Consider the following 24,867-nt stretch of genomic DNA (forward strand, 5'->3'; position numbering starts at 1 on the left):
AAATAGGCCTTAGTAGAGTGGCTCCGCCCCTGGATGCATCCACAAAAGCCGTCATGACTAACGAGGGTTACCTCATCCCGATACGACTCAACATTCCTTTATTATACAATACATTTTGGGCCTGAAGCTAAACTGGTTCCCCGAACAACCCAACATTTTTATCCAGAAAACCCCGAACTGGCATTGTCGTAATTCCCTCAAAATCTAGGGATAACAACACAACATCCCACCCATATATTACATTCTCTAAACTAGGGTTTTAAAATCTCTTCTTCCCACTGTGAGAAAAAACTGAGAAAGAGAGGCGGAGGTTCTTCTTGTTCAGATCAAACCAGAGAGCGGCGGAGATCTGTGGAGCAAAATGGTGAAGTTTTTGAAACCAAACAAAGCCGTAATCGTCTTACAAGGGCGATTCGCTGGAAGAAAAGCAGTGATTGTGAAGCAATTCGATGAAGGAACTCGTGAACGACCTTATGGACATTGTTTAGTCGCTGGAATCATGAAGTACCCAAAGAAAGTGATCCGCAAAGATTCAGCAAAGAAGACAGCAAAGAAATCTAGGGTTAAAGCTTTCATCAAGGTTGTGAATTACAATCACATCATGCCTACTCGTTATACTCTTGATGTCGATCTTAAAGATGTTGTTTCTACTGAGGTATTGACATCTAGAGATAAGAAAGTTACTGCTGCTAAGGAGACTAAGAAGCGTTTGGAGGAAAGGTTCAAGACTGGGAAAAACAGGTGGTTCTTTACTAAACTCAGGTTTTAAGCTCTTTTTCATTTTGGGAGAAGGGTTAGGGTTCATCTGGGTTCAGGGTTGTTATCCCTTTTTAATTTTCAAGTTTTTGAACAATATTGTTGAAGCTTCGTACTTAATTTTGTTGTTAGGTGTTTAAGATTTTGAAAGATTATTGGTGTTCTGAGGCTTATTTAGTTAATGGTGCATCAGACTTTGTCTTTGAATTGATGGGTTTCTGAAATTGAATGTTAAATTTCATTATTCATTGCATGCTATATGTAGTTTCTGTTAATATGAGATAATCATTTTGTTGTTTTGATGTTACAGCATGCTTAAAAATGGGATTCTTATGATATGTTCATGTGTTAGTGACTATATGAGCAGTATATGGTTTGGTGAATTGACTTGTGTAGATGATGTTTTAAATCTGGTTATTTGTAGTGGCTACGCTAAGGTTTGATATGTTTGAAACAATGTGCAGGGATTTAAGCTTTAGACCCAAATATGTTTTTTTTAAATGAGTGTTGTATAGTGAGGGGTTCATACTATGGTTTTTGACAGACGAATCAGGGCCCTTAATTGTCTGAAGTGAGTCTATGAATTAGGGCTCGAAAGTTACTGAACTTAGTCTATGCTGCACAGGACAATCACTTGTGGTGGTAGGATAATCCAAAGCACTCGTATTTCCTTCTTGTATATGAGCAGCAACTATCATTGACTTCTCGTAACGTAAAACACCGATATGAACTTATTTGATACGTTGCGCATGTAATTGCTTTTTGAGATTGCATTTGGTTTATTTAGTGCGAAGTATATATCCCCAATTAGTCTTTGTTAAATTGGTGTTGTATAGTGAGGGTTCATACTATGGCTGCAGACAGAGGAATTAGGGTTTTAGAAAGATGAATTAGGGCCCTGAATTATCTGAACTTAGTCTATGAATTAGGACTCTAAAGTTACCGAACTTAGTCTATGAATTAGGACTCTAAAGTTACCGAACTTAGTCTATGCTGCTTTGGTGCTAGGATAACCCAAAGCACTCGCGTGTGTTTTCTTTTTTATATGGGCATCAACTGTGATCGACTTCTTTTGCGACGTAAAACACTGATATGAAATTTGATACGCAAGTATTGCATGTAGTTGTTTTTTGAGATTGCCTTTGGTTTATTTAGTGTGATGTATTTATCCTTTTTCTTGTCTTCATATAACAGGCACAATTCAGTCCCGGTATGTGTCTTCATATAATCATTTGTTAGTCCTGTTTTCATTGTGTTCTGGTCTGTTCAATAGTAGGTGCTGGTATGTGAGTGTTGCACATGGTTTTAAGGGAAGGAACTGAGCGAAGCTATCACTTACTGGACGGTAAAGTGGTGGAGAAATTTGAATGATAAATTGTGGCGGCGGCCATGACATAGAGATGACTAAAATAACCATTTTGGAGCCCATACTAGTGTTATAATTTGGTTCTAAAATGATTCATTTTAACCCTCTACGCCATGGACATCTTCATGTATTATCAACTGTTTTTCTTCATGTTCCTTGGCACATTAGAAATAAAGAAATCAGTGATATGTTTCTTCGTTTAAAATCGCGTGCGATGCATGTGTACCGGTCCTAGTTGTAATTGAAAGGTTGAAGGGGATCAAGAAACTCGAGCAAATAATCACTTTTACAAGTTTTTACATGTTCTCTACTTTGTTAAGTAAGGGCAGTGCTATTCGTCTGGAACGCCATTTTTTTTCCTGTTCTTCGGATAGGCAGCCACCAACTGTGCTTAGCTTCTCATATCTCACTTTGTTTGCAGAAGATAAATTTTTATGTTATCTTGTCCAGGCTAGTTGCCAGAAGGTCCTGTGAAATGTGAATGATTTTGTTAATTGTTTGCTTGTGGCATGAGTTACTATGTCTATGTCTGATTTCTCGCCACTTCATATAAAGGAAAACTTGGTAGACTCAAACTTGAATTTAATTTTTAAACTTGGTTAACTCTGACAGACTCTTTGTTAGATGAGAGTATAGGAAACTAGTTAGAGATATTAAGTTTCTGTTAAACTCTTTCAGTTTTTGGAGTTTTAATTTAAGAGGGAAAATAATTGCTTAGCTGATAATATTGCTAAGAAATTGAGGATAACACTTTTTTGGAGGAACTACACAATGTTCCCAGTTGTCTTCAAACGCTTTTAGGCAGGCATATTGCGCCTTTCCTTATTTCATGACTTATAAGGCTGATACGGGCTCTATCAGGGGCTGATACCAGTCCGTCAATCCAATGATGAGGATCGTCAGGATCTTTTCGTCCTATATGAACTGGTATCAGTCCTTAGTAGAGCAGACTCTTATGAAACATGCCTTATTTAAACAAAATTTCTCTGCTATCTAAAGAAAAAAGGAAAAAAAAACTTGAATTTAAACTGGGATCAAGCAAAGCTGAACCTGGATTTTCTAGATTTCTAACAAAGATGTGGGGTATGTTTTGCGGACTGAGGTGTAGTTGAATAGTAGCATTTAAACAAAGTACTTGCTATTAGCATCTTTTCATTTTATTAAGCAGGAGCAATTAATTGCTCACTGGCAGCTTTGATAAGTAGGTTGAATGGGTCCGCATGAAACTTTAGTTCCAATTTTTCTACCCATCAAAATGAAATTACCGATCTTAAAACAACAACGTCGAGGAGATTAGGCTTTGTGGGTGTCATTTTCTTTTCTAGTTTTAGAAACGAGAATTAATGCCAAACAACCCAATTTGAAAATGTGTAGCATTGAGTATCTTCAAGAAAGTGGGTTATATCATTATTTTCTGGTGAAAGCAAACCAGAACTAATGCTAGACAAGAGTGTGTTTGTGTTGACACATCTCTGATCTCTCTCTGTTTCTCTCATCAGATGACATTCGACATCCCCCTCTGTCTCTTACTACAGATTCTTCCATCCATTTTCAATGGGTTTTCCACATATTTTGATCGTCTTATCTTTCTTATCAATCATTCAAGTCTCAGACCATTCAAAAACAGAACCAGAAACGCCACCACTTCTCTCTGATTCATGCAATGGAGTCTTCTTATCTTATACTCCTACATTAGGAAGAAAATTAAAGCCGACGACTGAAAATTTAGAAGAACAAGCGTACAAATTTAAATCAAGAGCTAAGATTGTGAATAATGGGTTGGACGAGTTGAAATCATGGAAGATGTATATTGGCTTTCAGAGTGGGGAGTTCTTGGTTTCAGCTAGTAATGCTATTTTAGCAGATGGAACTCCACTTCCTAAAAATACTAGCAGTGAAGATTCTGGTCCTGTTGTTTTCGCTGGGTTTCCAAATGCCAATTTGAAGACTGAAATCGAAACTGCTGGTGATTTGCAACAAACGGAAGCTGAAATCAATATAGTTGGTACCGTTTTTGGTGTTCAACCTCCTGTGGTACCCATGCCTACCAGTATAGGTCTTTCGAATGATGGATTCATTTGTGCTTTTCCTAAAATGCAAGGTAACACTACGATGTATGTTTGTTGTATGAAAGACCCAGATTTCATAACGAATGTTATTTCAGAAAGGTTTTCACCTCGTGAAGAAGGCGATATTGAGATTATGTACGACATTTTGAGATCGTAGATTCGGAATATGTCGCACAAGTTTCTGTATCGAATTATAATTCACTTGGGCGATTGGACTACTGGAATTTGAGTTGGATGTGGAAGAGACAGGAGTTTATTACCAGTTTACCACCATGAAAGGAGCATACCCGTCGATTGTGGATAGTAGAGATTGCTTGTTTGGACCTCAGGGGGTCTACTACAAGGATATGGATTTCAATAATGTTTTGAATTGTCAAAAAAATCCGACTATTGTTGATCTACCTCTTGAGAAAACAAATGATTCAACTCTAGGAGGGATACCATTTTGTTGCAAAAATGGAACAATCTTACCTCCTTCTATGGGTCCAAGCAGGTCAACTTCAATCTTTCAGTTGACAGTGAAGAAAATGCCACCACATCTCAGCAGGACGGATCTTGTTGCACCACAGGACTTTTAGATCAATGGCAAACTCAATCCAGATATCAAGTGTGGGTTACCAAAGCTTGTGAGTCCAAGTTCATTTCGAGATATAAGTGGGTTACCAATTAATAAGATTGCAGTTAGGAGTTGGCAAGTTGTGTGCAAAATTATCCAACCAAGTGATGCAAGTCCTAAATGTTGCGTTTCTTTCTCAGCGTTTTATAACCAATCTGCCATTCCGTGCAAGACGTGTGCTTGCGGTTGCCCGGCAAGCAACAATCCCTGTAACACCACTGCACCAGCTCGTCTTCTTCCACTAGATGCCCTTCTTGTTCCGTTTGACAACCCGACTCTAATGGGTAAAGATTGGGCTGAGATTAAACACTTGCCGATCTCAGAACCTGCACCATGTCCAGATAATTGTGGAGTCAGCATTAACTGGCACATCAACTCAGATAATGCACAAGGCTGGAGTGCAAGGATGACTGTCTTCAACTGGGGTAAAACAAATTTTGCGGACTGGTTCGCTGCGGTGCAATTTAGGAAGGCTGTTCCTGAGATCCAAGAAATGCATTCTTTCAACTGTACTGCACTGGATGACTCTAACAACACCATCTTTATGCACGGTCTTGAAGGTTTTAACTACCTTGCAGCAGAAGAAAATTGATACGGGACGTATTACGAGAGTCAACCATATATTTCAAGATATGGATATATCTTTGATATTTATCAATTTGGTATTTTATTTATTAAGGATAATTAGTTTCTTTCTCTTATTTATCTTGTTTGGGAAGGTTCTAGAGTTAGGGTTTATGTTTTGAGGCTATAAAAAGCCATTTCCATTATCATTGTAATTTAGCTCGCTATTATTTGATTGATGAAACTGTTAAAGTTTGTTTGGTTAAACACCATTGTTATTCTCTTTTAACTCTTGGATTAGAGTCTTTGCTCTTGGATTGGAGTCTTCTATCATCACCATTAAGGAGTGGATTCTCCTTGTCTTTTACCGCTTCCGCTTGTGCCATATCAGGTGGTTGTAACACTTTACGGGCTTAAATAAGATAGCTCTAATGAATAGAAAAGGTTGAAAGGCTAGCAGGTGATTAAAATCAAAATCCAAGATCCGTGACTAGTACTATTTCAACCAAACATGACCTTACACAGTGACAAAATCCTTGAGTTTCCAAAATGCCATATAACATACAAGAAACGCAGGAGTTAGAGGAGATCTTACCCAAACTGGAATGCAACTTCGATGATGACTAAGAACCCAAATATTCAACTGATTTTTTTTTTTTGGTAGAAACCTAGAGATCACAGGAATTCTCGACTGATTCTTCTAGGCGGCCTCACGGACGAACAGCGCAGAAAACCTGCTGATGCCACCTGATATGCACAAACGGAAGCGGTAAAGGACAAGGAGAATCCATTCCTTAATGGTGATGATAGAAGACTCAAATCCAGGAGCAAAGACTCTAATCCAAGAGTTAAAAGAAAATAACAATGGTGTTTAGCCAAACAAACTTTAACAGTTTCATCAATCATCAATACCGAACCAACCGAGTTTAGTTAGCACCTAGTCAAAGAGAGTTTATTTATGTGCAAGAGTCAAGATGTAGGGACAACACTATACTTTTCGAAGCCGGTATATCCTGGAACAGAAACTTTGGAATTTTGTTATCCATGGTGGTTGTGAACAAAACTTGGTTTCCATAAAAATGGTGGAAGCTTTGGGTTATAATATGGACTGGTACGCTGTCCCGGATCAGATAAAATGGGACAACAACAATGGCGATGACGTAATTATTTGTTTGGGTGTTTGCAAAATTCCAATAGCAATCGGTAAGTGTTACTCCGATACAATCTTTTGTGAAGTAGTTGATACTGACGTTTGTGACTTTGTGTTGGGTACTCCGTGGTTGTTTGAGGTACGAGCAAGTTACCGTGACAACATCTGTGAATTCATATGGGGAACAACCAAAGTCAAGCTAATGCGCAAACGACCTTCGAGGGCTGAAAATATGCTACAAACATTAAGCGAAGACGGCTTGCCGGATCAGTTAACTAAACAACAGGAACCCACTGTCACGAAAGCTTTGCATGAAGATCCTATTGCTATGTTCTGCACACCAACATTTGCTGGTTGCCGGCAAGGCTCGGCGTGGAAGTTATCATGGGAATTTTTACATTGCAGTCGTGGGTCCAAGAAACTTTTACTATCTACTTGGTGCCTGCATATGAAGATTTTGAAGCTCAATTTGTATCTTGAGCACTTGGTGATTCCGATGCACAATTCTAGAGCAGGTTGTGTTTCAAGTGCGAGCACTAAAATTTTATCTTCCACTCGTCATTTCCAATATAAACTCGGGACGAGTTTTGTCGCAGTGGAGGAGTCATACGGGACGCATTATGAGAGTCGACCATATATTTCAAGATATGGATATATCTTGGATATTTATTTTGGTATTTTATTTATTAAGGATAATTAGTTTCTTTCTCTTATTTATCTTGTTTGGGAAGGTTCTAGAGTTAGGGTTTATGTTTTGAGGCTATAAAAAGCCATTTCCATTATCATTGTAATGGGATCTCCGGGTGCCAGGGAAACAACAATCTGTTATTGAGTTTTCTAAAACGAGGATTCCAGGATTAATATCGTCCAAGGAGATGGATTTCCATCAAAAATATTCTTTAATGGGATGGAGTGTTCACTTCCTTCGGTACTTCCAACTAGTAGAGCTCCAGGTATCCGTTCGTTTGGAATTTGGGCTATTTTAGGTGCTGTGGCTGTCATCATGTTTTAGTTTTGTTATCAATAACCAGTCTAGCTAGACACACTTGTAGATATTACATATTTTTTTTCCTCAGCAAAGATACTCAAACTGAACCATGATTACTTGTTCCTGTCTTGGTGGGATATTTTTACGTAAAGCCTTTGCAGCAGCTTGCTTACTTGTGATAATTATTGTTGCTTACTTGTTTACCAGCTTTAGCATTTATTTAATTCCCTCGTCTGCTTAGTTACATCCTCGACAGAACTACTATGAGATACCAAGCTCTCCTTATTAACAGAATTGTCAGAGGATGGGATATTTGAGACAATTTCATTGGTAGTGTTCCATAATCAGGTGAATGTGAAATTAGGCCAGGAACTGGGTGTGCGTCTCATGCTAAATGTGAAAGGGTACCAGTCTAATAGCACTCCGAAGGGTTAAAGTCAGTTAACCAATTGAATTCAAATTCAAAGACAAAACAGTTCCTACATAATATGATGTCTTTTCACAGGGTTGTCATATGACAAGTTAGTGGCTTCTATCATTCTCTCTGTCCTTTTCAGTTTCTGATAAGTTTTGTGAATGAATGCTTGTATTGTATTGAAATTGTGTTTGCTGGATTCATTATAGTATGTGCGCAACTGGGTGTCGATTGAATACACCAATCTCTGCATTTTTGTGGTATATACTTATCTTGAATTAGATTAACAACAGCTTACAATTCTGGTGCGAATAAGGTGCTCGTGAAAACGCCACAGTGACACATATACAAGTAAGTTCCTGAAACTTATATTTAGATTTAGAGTTTAACCTGTCTATTGTATTGAGAACTTAGTATACAGATTCCAACAGATAGAACCGTCATCCTCCGTATGTTTAAAAGCATGGAAAGCCTCAGCCCTCAGACAAAACTTGATTTCAACATCAGAGGTAACAACAGAAATGCTAACATCCCTCACCATGTTCTTACTAGGAAAAACATCAATATTAAAACAAGTAGTAGTAGCCAAAATTCTATCACTGCAGACAATTTCCCCTTCCTCGGGCTTAGACAAATCTTTTCGAATAATCCTGCATTCCGACACAATGTTCCCTACAATCTTACAATGCCTACATAATTTTGGAACCTTAGGAATTTCAATAACTCACATGAGTGGCATCTATGGGTGTTTTTGAATGTTCTCTCAGATGAAGCAAGGGAGAAGCTTTTGGCTGCTTGTCCGTCTTTAAAAATGGAAATGTCACTGTGATTTTGGCTGCTTGTCCGTCTTTAAAAATGGAAATGTCACTGTGAAGGATCGCTATAACTGGTTGTTAAACACTTTATCTGGTTGTTTGCACAGAGCAAATTTGAAGAAAAAGAGACTTTATATCTATGTTGTGAAAGGCGAGCTAGGCGCAAAAGGCGTAAAGGGATCGCTTACTGTCATGGCTCCCAAGGCGTAAAGGGATCGCCTCACTATTATGACGCCCAAGGTGCAAAAAGCGTGAGCCACTACCTTTAACCTTTTTTTTTCTCGTTGCATTGGGCGCCTTAGGCACGCATAGGCGTGAGGCGAAGGGCTTGGCTCCTCGCCTTGCCTCGCCCCTCACACAACATAGTTTGATATTACTGAATTATGTCCTCTCTGTGGCAAAGAATCTGAGTCAATTTCACATCTTTTCTATGGTTGTGAGAAAGTCAAGCCTATATGGGTTTTTGTTTGTGCTGCCTACGGAATCTCTAATCCTTACAATCCAGCTAGTCTTGAGGATTTTATAAAGCTTGTTTGTATCCAGGGGGGTTAATAATCCTAGGGTGTGGTTGTTCCTTTTATATTATGGATTATTTGGTGTGCTAGAAACATCCAAGTATTTTCACATAAAACCTTCAACAGGAAGGAGGTTGAGACTGTTTATCGCAATGCAGCTGAATTCAGCCATGTTGTTAATAGTTATACTAAGCCTGCTAGGAAATGTTCTATTTTGTGTTAGCTAGACACCTCCTAGTAATGGTTTTGTTTAACTGAATGTGGATGGTGCTTCAAATGAGTGTGGCGTTGGTAGTGTTCTTCGTGAAGATAATGAAGATTTTGTGACTGCTTTTGCTCGACATATCCAACAGTTTGGCTGAGCTTTGTGCAACCAGAGATAGCATCCATTTAACAACTTCTCTTGGCATCGAAAAAGCGATTCAGTATATGCATCTGTGAAGTTATGATGGGGTGTGTTTCACGGATGCTCTTTTGAGAGATAACATATGTATGGTATGGGTTAATACTCCTCCTGATTTTTTGTTACATGTTTTGTACGGTGATGTAACTGGAAGAGCCTTTCCCAGATCTGTGAGGCTCACTTAGTTGTTTTCATGATAGTCTTACCGGAAGAAAAAAATAAAATAAAATCTGGATAATTTTTCATTGCAATCACTTTTTTATTTTTATTTCAAGACATATAAAAGTCTACATCCCCATTCTTTATTTATGGGAAGATCAAATCAGCTCTTGTCTGGTAAACAACAACAAAGGCCTAGGGGATCTTTATCTATATAGTTTGGTATACATTTTCCACCTGGCCATTTATCTAATCTGCAAAAATAGTTGCATTCTCGATCATCGACGCATCTACCTTGTACTGTAGTATGACATTCTTGATCATTTAGCGGTTCTGTTACTTCTTTTGCTGCTACTTCAACATCTGCACAACCGCATAAGCATCTTCTATTAGTTATCTGTTGTGAATCGAATCTTATGGCTCATGAGTAATAAAAAGTCGCATAAGCATCTTCAAGAAAACAAATTGCAGAAAAAGAACCAAATACACTAAAGTTACTAACTCTTTAAATTTAAAACACAGTAAAACAAAGTTTCTATTCATTTTATTTTATTTATTTTATTTTATTTTGATCAGACAACCGGGGGATAATATTAGGATGTTAAATATACTAACCACTGATCCTTCTTGCAGCAGCTTCAACAGAGTAAGAAAAACCGCCCACAAGTAACAAGCACAAGACGAGAGCTACAACCAAATTGAGTAATGGTGAAATTGGATACCAAGTGTTGCTTAGAGGAACTGCTCATTTTCATATTTTTTTTTCTATTTTGCTTAGAGGGATTTATACCAATTGGATTATTCTTCTGATCTCACTATCGGACTTGATTACAATAGAATCTTTACGGATTTTCATGACTAAATTTTCAAGATTTGGTCATTAATTCCCTCTTAAAGCATACCGATATATGCGACCATCTTTACTCGTAAGAAATTATAGGTCATTAATTCCCTCTTAAAACATACTGATATATGCGACCATCTTTACTTGGCAAGACTGCTACTGGGTACCAAATTAGGTGGGGTGTACCAAAACCAAGATGAGACAAAATAAATTTTTATACTCCGTTCCTTTTTAATAGGCTGGTTTCTATAAATAAATGTTCAAAAAATAGGCTGGTTTCCTAATTGGTAAAGTCAAATGTTTCTTTAATTTTTAGGGACCACTTTTCTCTTAACTTCTTTTGATGACAAGTGTCATATGGACCATTTCACTTTACTTCTTTTGTTGACAAGTGTCATGGGGACCATTTCACTTCACTTCTTTTATTGACAAGTGTCATGAGGACCACTTTCAATAATTAATTCTCTTAATTTACTTAAATTTCTCTAAAAACAAAACTAGCCTATTAAAAAAGAACGGGGAGAGTATAAGACAAAACTACTTTTATCATGACTTGGTACACCCTCATTTAACCTGACACCCCATTAGCAGCCTTGTTACTTGGTAAGAAAAACTTTGGCCACAGCAGCGACCACCTACATATCTAGCTGGATGATTTTGTAGTGGTCCATATATTATTAAGCAAGAGTCCGTTCTTAATCACGTATCCAAATATTTATAAAATTGCATCAAAGTTTGTTCTTTTTTTTTTCTTTTTTGATTCAAAATAGAGGATTATTATTGATAATAACTTGAAGAAACTACATTGTCTATATCCTCCAATATTACACCTACAATAAAATTTGGAGGATAATTTGAGAAACATTAAAAGTTCTAGCATGTTTTGCCAGCTTATCAGCTGGCAAATTAATTTTCCTACTTATGTATTTGCATATCCAATTTGGATGCTTTGCTAGTATGTATTTCATATCCGATATCATAGAATGATTCTCCCATGCAGTGCATTGGCTATCTCCATTGAATGCTATGATAACTAACTCTGCAGCCATCTCTAAACACGCAAATTGAACTGCTAACTCTTCTGCATACTTTGTTTCATGTAGAAGTCCCCTACATTCCGCTGCTTCAGCATTTAAGATATCATTGGCGTACTCACATCTTGCATTGATGAAGCTACCTACAAAATCACGATGTATTAGTGCCCATCCAGCTTGTTTAACAGAATTAACAATTTTAAAAGAAGCATCACAATAGAAGGAATTGAATGGATTAGTAGGTGGTAGTCATCTAGTTATGTGATGCTGCAAAGTAGTTGTGTTTGTATATTGTTGTTGAATCATTTGTTGTACTGTAGTGTCATTTAAGATATGAATAGCTCTTATGACTTCCAATGGGTTTGGCTTGATGTTGTCAAAGACGCTTCTGCACCTTGCTTTCAAATTTCCATAGAGTATTGGTCATTTTTACAAGCCAGACATCCACTAGGTTATTGAAATCATTTGAGAACCAGTTTTTTATCCAGTCTTGGATTGTTATGTCCGTGTCTGCCATGCTTCTTTAAGCTCCTGCTGTGGTGAACCATATTGCTTTTGCAAAGGGGCACCCCCAAAGTAAACTACTAGCACTTCCGGGTAAAATGTCTAATCAGATTGTCGTGACATACTTTACAAGTAAATTCATTTTTCAAAATGTCTTTACAGACCGAGAATGAAACTACACAAAAAAACCGCCATACACAGAGCACCCCCTACACGTCTCCCGAGGGGCTGGGCCCACTGGGACCCACAAACAAAAGAAGAAAAAAAACTGTGAGAGGCGGTTTTTACCTGATTTTATTTCTCGGTCTGTAGAGAAGCACTGCTCATTTTTAGGGCTAAAAGTTTCAACAAAAGCACTGTTCATTTTTGCATATTTATGACCTAGATTCAGACGCGCATGTGAAATTCATATGTTAGGATTCAGACTGAGCGTACAAACCTCATGTCACGATTTCTGATTGAACGTACAGACCTCTCAGAGCACACATGAATATGCAGTCATTAAAATCTCTCAACTGAGATTTCAACATATTTCATCAACTGAGCAATTTCAGTATTCATTTCTATATAGAATCGAAAATGATTGGACGAATCCTAGACAGATTGTATGCTAGTATAGAGCAATAACGTCTTCAGGATGTCGCAAGGTTCCCTGACTATATGGAATAAACATTCAGAGCGAGTATGTACTTCTACTATCTCATACCTCAACTCTCGAATAAATATAATGCTCCTAAACAGATTGTCTGCTAGTATAAAGCCATCAATTGATTAATTCTACTCGCAATATTCATCAATCAAATTCTTAGAAAATAATTTATTTTTATCATAATATCTCATTAATCTGTTTTATGGCTTTTCTTTGCTCATGGATTAAAATGGATATTCACTTTTCATGCATTTGGGCCACCACCGAGTAAGTCCCGGGAAAATGGTGCGAGTGTACTTAGCAATAATGCACGAGCACCCAAATGCATAAACGAGCATTCAAAAATATGGACGAACGAGGAAGTATGGAGACCTATGCAAAATATGAAAAGGAAGCAAAATAAAAATAATAAATAATAAAGAGGCGCACGGGACCGGGCCCACCGGCCGACCGTCCATGTCACAACCGTGGTCGGTCCCACGCCTCCCATCTTTTTATTTTGTTTTTATTATTTTCCTCATCTCTGCAAAGCTCTTACTTTCTCCATATTTCTTCACACATGGAAAATAATAATAAAAATAGTGAAGAGCGTCACAGGACCGGGCCCACCGGCCGGCCGGCCATGGCCGGTCCCACGCCTCTCCAATTTCTTATTATATTATTATTTTCTTCTCACATATCTCAAAACTCCCTCATTTGAGGAAAAAAACTAAATTTTCCATATTTCTCTAATATTGCTCAAATCTCCCAAAAGCCAAAAAGTCAAATGGTCCCATGACCGTTCGGGTTCTCACAACAAACATTAAAACACCATTATTTTAATATTCTTAAAATACCGGGCGCACGAGCAAAGTCCTACTTGCTCATTTAAGCAAAATTGAGAGTTTCAGTCAAAATCAAACTCTTCTGAAAATCTAAAATATTACTTGAACACACATCTGAAAATATCAAAAATCTCAGGATTGATCCATGAGCGACATGGTGACACTGGCATGCCCCTTTGGTCAACCGGTTTCACCCATTTGATGATTTTGACCTAATTAATCTTTTACGGTTCATATTGGGTTAAAACTCTTTTCAAATAACTTGGAATTTGATTCATCGACCATCATCTGGTCCCACGACCACCAAGGGACGGTTACATACCCTTTGGTCGGTCCATCTTCTCTCCGTAATTAGGTTTTACCACCTAATGCTTAGACGAGCACTATTTTAATAATGATTAAACATGCATTTAATCATCCTTTGTCTACAAAAGACTTTGGTACATGCTCACTAGAGCACCTGGGCGCTACATGGTCGCGCACCATCTCATGTAGCTGGTCCCTCTCTCACTCATTGGGTTTATTTTCAGTAAATCATCAATTAATCAACAATCAATCAAAAATTAGGGTTTCGAACCAAATGTTCTGCAAAGCATAACTCTGAACAGACTCAAACACCAATAATTTTATGTTCATCAAGCAATCAACATTTTTAATTAGTTATACAATATTCAGTCCAGCTACTAGTATTTTTAATTAATATATTATTTCGTCCCACTACCAATAATTCATTAATCGAGCAATATTTGCTCAACTATCAATATTTAATTGCTCGACCGAGCAATTTCTCTCATGTTGATTCAGCTATCAATATTCGAGTATCAATATTCCTCATGTTGATTCAACTATCAACATTCGAGAGTTCCACATTAATCCAGATATCATATTTCATTGGTTTATCAACCAAAATTTGGTTCGTCAGTCGACCATTATAATCTCGCTTTATCATCTGATAATTCATGACAGATCGAGTGTTCAACAATATTTTCTATCAACGGGTCCACGATCGAGCAATCTCATCAGACCGACATTTATTTATCCAATCATCATAATATCATCATTACCTCAACTGGTAAAATACTATATCAAAATTTATCGTCTATGTATATGTCCCAGCAGACATGCTTAATCCATGCGTCATAACGCATTCGTCAATCATGCTCAACTCATCAAGACTAAGACTCATGGTCTAGTCAGGTTAACAATCGACCAATTAAATAAATACACGCATGCCTTGCAGAATCCACATTCAATCATGTCACATGGGAGGATATGCATTAGGGTTTTGGTCTGGCGGCATATGGCACGTGTGTACACCCACGACGAGAAATGTGAGTAAGTCGTGCAAGAAGTTGAAGGAGTTAGAAAATTAGTGGATGGAAAATCAACCAAGTCTCCTGCATAATGAGGAAATGGTTCAAACAAGATTTATATTTCCCCACTCTTTCACTCCAGCAACCGTCACACTTACTAGGGATCGATGTGTCTATTATTCTTGCAATATAAATAAGTTCCTCAATCCACGATTAAACAACAGGAATTCTCATCTGAGAAATAACTCTCAACATATCAGAAATCAATCAATAAGAACTTATCTTATTCAAACTCGACAGTTCACGAAAACTTGCAAAAGTTTACAACACATCCACAATCCTTGATCATCATTGATCTCACACACTTCTCAGCTTCCCTCCTACATATCGACCCTCATTTCCCTTTGTGACCAAATTGACTCTGGAACGGCCATTGTATTGGTTTGGGCCAAAGTCTTATAGATTGATCTCTCAAACTCAAAGCACTCCCATGCATTTGTTTACTAAATATTTAAGCAATTTTCTCGTTCGAGGAATCGTTCGTCTCTCCACTTTTCCTCAAAAACCAGTGACTCGTTTTCACCCATCAACAGATTGGCAACCACAGTGGGATATTAATCTCTCGGTCGCAATCCCAATTCGCCAACAATGGTCGAATTTAGGTCAGGCTCAGTTACAAATCCTAACCCTAACTCAAACATTGTTAGCACTAGCAACAGTGGTGGTGACACTCCAGTTACTCCTCATGTTTCCAGTAATGGTGCTACTGATGCTACCCCTCAAATCAACAACACCGGTGACCATGTTGAAAATAATGCCGGTACAGGCAACAATCCTTTCTTTGGACGAGCTCTTGAAGAAATCAGAGAAGATCCATTTACCATAGTTGATCTCATGAAGGTTCAGGAAGTTCTCGCTAAGAATCAGACAAACATGGATGCAACACAAAAAGAGTTGTGGACTTACCTCAATACTCTCACAGAAAAGATGTCGTCTGAGCAAACTCATCCCCAACGCCATTCAGAGAAAGGAAAAGCTAAGGAATCATCCTCAATTTCTAGTCCTGAAATCTCCCCAATCCAAATCCTGGAATATGATGAAGTACGCAATGTTGTAGATAACTCACCAGCAAAGGAACTATCAAGTTTCATCACTCGTGGATATTTGGAGAGATTTTAGGAGAATTGTGGGAAAGGCAAGACATCATTTGTCCATCCTCACCAACATCCATATCCTTTTGTTATACATAGGGTTCCTCTTCCGCAAGGTTACACTTCTCCAACGTTCATACTTTATGATGGAACAGTCAATGATCGAGAACATGTCTCTCGGTTCTTGGAATTACTGTGCGAGTATGAGTTCAACCATGTCGTCCGTCTGAAGGAGTTTTCAAAGTCTTTAACAGGCATAGCATACACTTGGTACAACAAAATTTCACCAGGAAGCATCGCCAGTTGGGGAGAAATGATTAATGCTTTCTACAGAAAATACTTCTTTGTCTCAGAACAAGTTACTCTCTCTGATATGGGCAGGGTGTTTCAGAGGAACAATAAACATCCCAACTATTACGTGAAAAGGTTAAGAGTCCAACCTTTGGATTGTCATGATCCCAATGTCACATAACATCAACTAAATATCGCACTCACCGACGAAGTCATTAGCAAAGTTTACATTGCAGTGAGTCTAATCCTATACTAGAAAATTATTAGGAAATAATATATATGAGAGTCTATATTTAGGAGATATGTCTATGTTTAGAGTTTGATCTTAGTTAGGAAAGTAGTTTGAGTGGTCGACAAGTTTGTGAACAATATAAATAGGTTGTTAAGCCATGAGAATTAATATACCAAGATTATTATCAATGTAGTCTATTGCTTCCGCGCGTTTATGCTCTCCTCTCTCTTGCTCGATCCTTAACATGGTATCAGAGCGAGGTGAGGGGAAGAGAGAGTAGAAGGAGAAAGAGATATAGAAGTTCTACTGTTTTTCGTTTTAGGGTTAAAAAAAAGAATCGTTGTTTTGGTTGCTGTTTGCGTGAAGAAGAAAGAAGTTGAAGGTTTGTCAAGCCTTGTTGCTGTTGCTGAAGTGTTCGTTGGTAATTGAATCACGTCTGTGAGTTCAATATGTCAAAGCTGGACTGTTGATTAAGTGCTAAGGTCATCGCCGGTAAAACATTGGTTTAGGTGAGTTCGTTGATGCTGAAAAAGTTTGAGCATGAGTTGATGTGTTTATGGTCAATGCTCATCTGCATGGAGCATGGCAGTGATGGGGACGATGAGTGATTGGAACTGATACCACAACAGGTGACTGTTGGAGCTGAAGATGACAGCAATAGAAGATAGTTTCGCTATTACCATTGGAGGTGAATAAAACTGAGAGATACTCGACGCTGTGAAGGCTTGGTGTTATCGATCGTGAATCTGTGATGTTGCTGATAACCATGGTTGATCATGGTGGTGATTACAGAAAAAGATCTCAAGCTGGTGATGAAACTCGATAGAAGAGAAGATGATGTTGCTGCCAGCGAGATGATGGGGATCGAATTTATTTTGTGAGAACGCTGAGAAGGACCCTCATGATTAATGGTGCGATGTGCTGGAGTTTTAGGAGGCTAAGGTTCGCAAGTTGTTACAAGAAGAACCTGCAGCTCAGATGGTTTGGTTGAGATGAATTTCAAGGTGTGTGGCTGAATTAGGGTTTGATATGAACAGGTGATGGCAGATATGGCGTCGCTGTTTGCCGGAGGTGTAGGGAAGGTTGTGAAGTTGAGTCAGGGACAAGGAAGTTCGAGTAGAACCGAGAATATTGCATGCTAACTAAGGCATGTTTAATTAATTTTGGTGGTTCTTAATTTGTATTGCATGGATTAATGTTGATGTGAAGGAATGTTGCTGTGTTCATCAAGTCAAGGATGAACAGGGTATGGTACGTGGTGGTGATCGATGTTGAAAAATAATGGAGCTTGAGAAAGTGAGCTTGGCAGGTGAGAATGGTTTGCTTCCAAGGTTGAGCAGAAAAGAACTTAACGATTGCTGGCAGATTAAGGATGGAACTCGAGCCATGGAGTTTTATCTGCAGTTGGTGACGAATATCGACGATGGAGATAGGCCATGACCGAGAGAAGTAAAGGGACAGTGTTGATTGATGGTGACAGCTGTGGGTGAGATTTGATTTTACTGTTGCTGCCAATGATATGGAAGAAGGTTTTCGGGTTCTAGGTCATCACCGAGAGAAGTAAAGGGATAATGTGTGAAGAACATGCTCGAGTCTGTGGTCGAGAGAAAGTTTCCTGAAATCAACAGGGAAAGTTACGGTAAAAAAAAAAAGAATTATGTGAGGAAATGTTATTGGAATATTGTAACAGTTACAGATGAATATCACTGTTTGTACCAGTTGGAAAACACAAGATGATAACAGAAAACGTGTGGTAGTTTTCTGGCAGAGATGCTGCAGAAACCAGATTTGATGATGATTGAGGTAGTAAGCAAGGGTTGTTGTGGCAGAGCATTGGTTGATTTTGGAAGGTAAAGAAGCTTAAGGTGAGTGGTTGTTTGAAGGTTTAAGTCAAGAATTCGAAATCAATGAGGATGGAGGATCAAAGCTTGTATTGCAGTCAAGAAGGATTGGTACAGTTTGATGGCGGATCAAATGTATTTCAGTAAAAAGGACTGGTACGATTTGATTAAATTGACTAGAATTTAGAAACTTAGAATGATAAGGTAAGTTGAGTGGTTATGTTTGAACTTAAGGGAGGATAGTATCATATTAAGCTCAAACATGGTGATTGAAGAGTTTGTGGCAGAAACTTGGAAGTCTTACAAAGTGTGGCAGACTTTGTGTTAGTTATTGCTTGTGGCAGAACCGTAACAAGAGAAAGATTGTGAGAAAATCTTGAAAAACAAAGAAGTGTGAAGGTTTCGCAACAATAGCGTGACTGGAACAAGAGAAGAAGAAACAACATTCATGTTGTGAAAAAAAAATCACCAAGATGTGATGAGAAAAGGAACAACAATAATAGGTTAAAATCCTATGAGTTGCCGAGAGAGTACAAAAAGTATTCTATCGAATAAACCAAGAAAACAAGAGTACAAGAAGTATTCTTCCGAAGATGGGACCGTAATGTCCTAAAACTACAAAGATGGGACCGTAATGTCCTTAAACTTCCGAAGATGGGACCGTAATGTCCTAAAACTACAAAGATGGGACCGTAATGTCCTTAAACTTCCGAAGAAGGGACCGAAATGTCCTTAAACTACGAAGAGGACCGAAATGTCCTTAAACTACGAATATGGGACCGTAATGTCCTTAAACTACGAAGAGGACCGAAATGTCCTTAAACTACGAGGATGGGACCGAAATGTCCTTAAACTTCCAAAGAGGACTGAAATGTCCCTAAACTACGAAGAGGACCGAAATGTCCTTAAACTATGAAGGGGACCGAAACGTCCTTAAACTACGGTCTGAAGATTTTTTTATTTTTTTCGCAAAAGCGTTGAAAAAGAAAGAAGAAAACCGAAGTTAAATTTCTTTTGTCCAAGATGGGCATTCGTGATCTACATGCTCCATCTTGAGGGAGGGTATTAGGAAATAATATATATGAGAGTCTATATTTAGGAGATATGTCTATGTTTAGAGTTTGATCTTAGTTAGGAAAGTAGTTTGAGTGGTCGACAAGTTTGTGAACAATATAAATAGGTTGTTAAGCCATGAGAATTAATATACCAAGATTATTATCAATGTAGTCTATTGCTTCCGCGCGTTTATGCTCTCCTCTCTCTTGCTCGATCCTTAACAAAAATACATATTTCGGACTTTGTTTGCCCTAGATGCAAATTGGAAGAAGAAAACATTATGCACTATTTAGTTACATTTTCAAAACTCATCACAGCATAGTCCCAAATAAATATTGTAAACAATCAGTATCAAGATCTTACCTTTGCTGAATGGATAAGTTACTGGTTGCTACTGACTCCATATAAAGATGATTCTAATAGAATGGAAACATACCCCTTAATTTCTTGTATGTGCTGGTAAATTTAGACCAGTAGAAACACAATTGTCCATACTAGGAAATTGGAGATCCATCTTCAGTTTTGGAAAGACCAAAACCGATACTACTGGTACAAATTAACCAACCTCATCTCTTAAAATTGCCGCAGTAACCCAAGTCACTGAAAGATATGACTGGATATCACCTCTTTTGATTGGATTAAAATTAATCGTAATGGGGATTGGAATATCTCTTCAGAAGCAGTGGGTGGGATTTATCTTTCGAAATCATCAATATTTACTTGCAAAAGCTTGTAGAGCTCTTGTTCTTCAGCAAAAGAAGCAGAAATCAGAGTAGTAAGGGTATCATGAGAATTAGGGGTGCACATACCCTACTCATACCCGCCAACCCTATCCTACCCGCCAGTTTTTTAACCGTATCCTACCCTATTCACTATTTGGCGGGTAGGGTGGCGGGTAAAGATTTTCTTAATCGCCAGTAAACGGGTAGGGTGGTGGGTGTAGGCCATATCCTACCCACCCTACCTAGGGGTGCACATACCCTACTCATACCCGCCAATCCTACCCTATCCGCCAGTTTTTTAACCGCATCCTACCCTATCCATTATTTGGCAGGTAGGATGGCGGGTAAAGATTTTCTTAACCGTCAGTAAACGGGTATGATGGCGGGTATAGGCCATATCCTATCCACCCTACCCGTTGTGCAGCCCTAATGGGAACTGGTTAGGAAATGAAGAATTGGCAGATTGTAATTGAAAGTGATGCAGAAGGAGTACACCAAAAGATAAACCGAAGAGAATTTCGTGGGAATCATGGAACTCAACGGATTTTTTCTAATATTGAACCTAATTACCGAAATTATGGGAATATAATTTAGATATGTTAATCGCACCTGTAATAAGGTTTCCCACAATGTCTTCACCTTTGGTTTGGATTATGCGTACTTTACTGCTAACCACATCCCCACCCCCACCCGCCCCCGACATAATGTGGAAGTGTAATGTTTCGTTGGTCTTTCTGACTCTGCCTAATAAAAAAATGCAAAGTATACATTGATAAAGCAGGTTCATTTCTAGCGCTCGTGTATATTGCATTTTAGATGTTGTACTTTTATTTTGTTTTTTTAAGCGATTTTGCTTGCTTGTACGATAAAATATTTTTTTTTGAAGCATGCATGTATTGTAAAAACCAACTAAATTGTTATTACACGTGGGAATGTGATTCCTATAGAATCGCTTAAAAGAATTTGATTAAGAAAGATAGATTTGTTTCATCCCATATTGAAGTTGAAGAGTTTCCCGCTTGGCTGTCGTCAGTTGAAAAGTTTGCTAGACCGTCTGCTACTTAGTTTTCTTCTCTAAAATTGTGTTGAATAGCACAACATGAGATTTAGCGCATTCAATGTCTGATTTCTTCAATCATTTCGGAAATATACCATGAAGCTTCCGTCAGAATTTTAATAAAATGCAAGAGATTCTCAGAGTCTGTCTCAAATAATATTTTAGTCCAATTTCTTCCAATTGTTATTATGGTTGCTATCACGGCCGCCCATGCTCTTGCTGTTAGTGTCGTGGTTATTCCTAGAAGTTGGGTAAAGGCCATTACTGTTTGCACATTTGAACCCGTACAAATGAATCTTGCTCCCGCTATACCTAGGTGCCCCCTAGCCTCCTGTGTACAATGAAATTATTGTGCATTGTAGGATGGCCGAAATATTGTGAAGAATTTGTCGCTCTGATGAGAAAAAAGAACTCATGATACTAATGCACCACCGTGATAATAACTATCTGGTCATTGCAAAAGAATCAGAAAATAAAAGATAACATTCTTTTTGTAAAGTATTACAATCTTTGAAATCTTTAAAGGAGTTTGAACAAAAATAGATTCTCCAATCTGATCATCTGGTATCGGTCCCATAAATGAGTGTAAGCAAAGTGTAGGTAACAAACCTAATCATTTATATTAGGTGGGTGTAAATATCTACCCCCGAGATAAACAACAGTTTCCACAAAAAAAATCCAGTAACCATAAAACCTTAGAGAAACTTACCGTCTTTAAAAAAATTCTAAAATTTTTGGTTTCTTTTTTTCTATCTCTGCTTCTCTTTGTGATAGCCAATACATAGAAATCAAAATGAAAGAAACTTGTGTCCATCCTGACGAGGCCGATCGGCCCTGGTGGATGTGCTCGTCTCAGGCTAAGACAGTCGGCTCAACCTGAGACTCGATGGAAAAACCCGTGTCTATCCATTTTGAGTATTTACCCGTCTCAATAAAGATACATAATGGATAAATCTGTTAGTTTGTAAGAAACTTGTTTTGAGGCATGCTAAATAATGTCAAAATAGGGTCACTAAATAAAAAACAATATCACCTTTTATCCACCATTTTTGATAATGGCATAACTATCCTTACCTGAGTAGTGTTAATAATTATGATTACATTTGATTAATTAGGAATTTTATGGATTGATTAAAAATTAAATTATTTGTGGTCAATTTGTAGAGAAATCAAATTTGTGTCAGAGAGTTGGGATTTTTGAGAGGAAGAAGAAGAAGTGAAAAAAACATGGGCTTTGAGATTTTAGTGATTAGAAGTGACCGAAATGTGTGATTCAAATCAGAGGTAGACTTCTATACGAGGTTTAATGTCTTTTTTATAAGTTGAATCTGTCAAAAAGTTGAATCTGTCAAAAAATTGAATCTTTAAAACCTAGATCTACTGACCAGATGAACGGTTCGGCTGATAACTTGTCAGCCGAACCTAGGTATATTTTCAAAAAATAGAGGTTCGACTGAAAAGTTATAAGCCGAACTTCACTCTGTAACTGACGAATTTAGGTTTGGCTGATTCGAACAAAATCTAGCAAAGTCATATCGACCGAACATAGTGTCTCTCTAAATCATATACTAGGTTTAGCTCAAAATTTATATTCCAAGATCAGCTGAACTGATCTTCTGAAAATTTAAAACGAAGAACAAGGCTAGGTTCGGCTGATTCGAACAAAATCTAGCAAAGTCGCATTAGCCGAACATAGTGTTTCTCTAAATCATATACTAGGTTCGGCTCAAAATTGATATTCCAAGATCAGCCAAACTGATCTTCTGAAAACCCTAATTTCATCTTTGAAATCATATTTTATCGATCAAACAAAATAAAAGCAATCAAAAACAAGATGAGTTTGTTACAAATACATTCTAAAATACATATAAGAGCAATTGAGATTTGGAATTCGCACTCCAACATTGCTCAATCCGATTCGTGTTTCCTTTGTTTGATTGTATTGGAGTCCAAAATGTTTAAGTTTAAAGGTTATTTCGATTTTAGGTTTTTGAAGATAAGGGCACTCTAGTAATTTAAATTGTTTAAGGATATATAAATAACTGCACTACCTTTAGACACCCCTTATAAACCCACCCTAAATGGGATAATGAATGAGTATCAACAACCTAAAAACCCCACGCCATCTCTCACTCCACGTCGAGAGTTGCGGTAACCTCCCCTCTCATTGGCCGGTGAAAAAAACCCTCGCTCCTGATTGGTCGAAAAGCAACTTATACCCCCTACATTTCGTGGTCGTTAATTTTGAATAGAATTGCCTCGATCTGACGCTTCAAATCGAGTGATAGCTTAGCAGATTCCTACACCCCGTTAACTCGATTTGAATAAAATCTGGACCTTCAGATTGGCTGTCGAAAAAAATGGAAAAAAAAATGGATGTTTATATAGGAAAAAAAATTGGAAAAAGAATCCGTGAATTTCCGTGTTTAAAAAAAATATATTAAAGTATCCAAAATGAAGAATAAGATCTAAGAACTTCCAAAAATTCTATTCTAACTATGATATCTTTGGATGTCTATTCAATTGAAAGAAATGCTATGATTAGCAGTTAATGCTGGGTTTGTGTAGGTAGGTATCCACGAAATCTAAAAACTTCCGAAAATTCTATTCGAATTATGTTATCTTTGCATGTTTATTCAATGGAAACCGATGCTATCATTGGAAGTTAATGCACGGGTTACACGAATCATGAAAACACGGTTAAAATTACTTTAATATCGTTACATTCCTAATATTGTACGTCTTTATTACCATACGATGCAATTCAATTATCGTAGTTTTTTATTTTTGTAGTCTCTATATCAAGGAATAAATCTCAAAACAGTTGATTCATTGGCAACTTATGCCAAATTTAGAGGAAAATGTCAAAGGAATTTCTTAGTGACCAAGCTATGGAGGTGTATATATTACATAAGCGATGCAAGGCTGCTAGGTTTGCGCCTTCGGTTACAGTCGCATACGGAATACAGAGTACCAAACAATGGTATGGAGTCTTGAGCATCATCTTATCGACCAGAGTATGAGTAGTACTTTCCTCTTATTGGTCTAATGTTGTGTTTTTGATGTTAGATTATGTTGCTAATGTTATTTTACCGGTATTGTTCTTTTTTTGTTTTTAAATTTTAGATGTAGGTCTGCTATTGTTGCCAATGATCCAAAGTCGTTAACTGCACAATATGGATAGTTCATTTATTATTATTTTGAAGGGGAAAGGGGATCAAAGAGAGCCCAGATTTATTGAACTACCTCAAAATTTGAGGTTTGCAGAAATAATATGGATAGTTCTGTCATCTGTGAACCCAACATACTTTGTCGCCTTATATATTGAAATATTGTTTCAGGATATACCGTTGTTTTTTTATTTTTTTTGATTTATCAAGTGATATCTTAGAAAGACTCCCTGGAACAATTGGAACCGAAAAAATTTCTTGATCGTAGATTATTGTTTAAATTTAAATAATAGGAAAAGTTGAAACTATGTCAACCAATATACTGCACTTGACCTTTCTGATGCTCATGCAACTAACTAAATG

At 37.6% G+C, this 24,867-nt stretch overlaps 1 protein-coding gene and 1 pseudogene across 1 annotated transcript; both read left to right on the forward strand.

Annotated features, from left to right (window-relative positions):
* The first annotated feature begins 262 nt into the window (after positions 1-262).
* LOC113281952 (60S ribosomal protein L27-like) lies at positions 263-1,009 on the forward strand. Its single transcript, XM_026530868.1, has one exon. It carries the CDS (start codon positions 362-364, stop codon positions 767-769), a length of 408 nt encoding a protein of 135 aa, XP_026386653.1. The 5' UTR covers positions 263-361; the 3' UTR covers positions 770-1,009.
* A 2,667-nt stretch (positions 1,010-3,676) lies between these two features.
* Positions 3,677-9,911, forward strand: LOC113279198 (annotated as a pseudogene).
* Positions 9,912-24,867: the final 14,956 nt, after the last annotated feature.

This window comes from Papaver somniferum, chromosome 5 (assembly GCF_003573695.1).
Source record: "Papaver somniferum cultivar HN1 chromosome 5, ASM357369v1, whole genome shotgun sequence".
NCBI lineage: Eukaryota > Viridiplantae > Streptophyta > Magnoliopsida > Ranunculales > Papaveraceae > Papaver > Papaver somniferum.

Bases quoted from the DNA above. Each gene is read 5' to 3' on its own strand.
- LOC113281952 (XM_026530868.1), top strand. From the start codon at position 362: ATGGTGAAGTTTTTGAAACCAAACAAAGCCGTAATCGTCTTACAAGGG.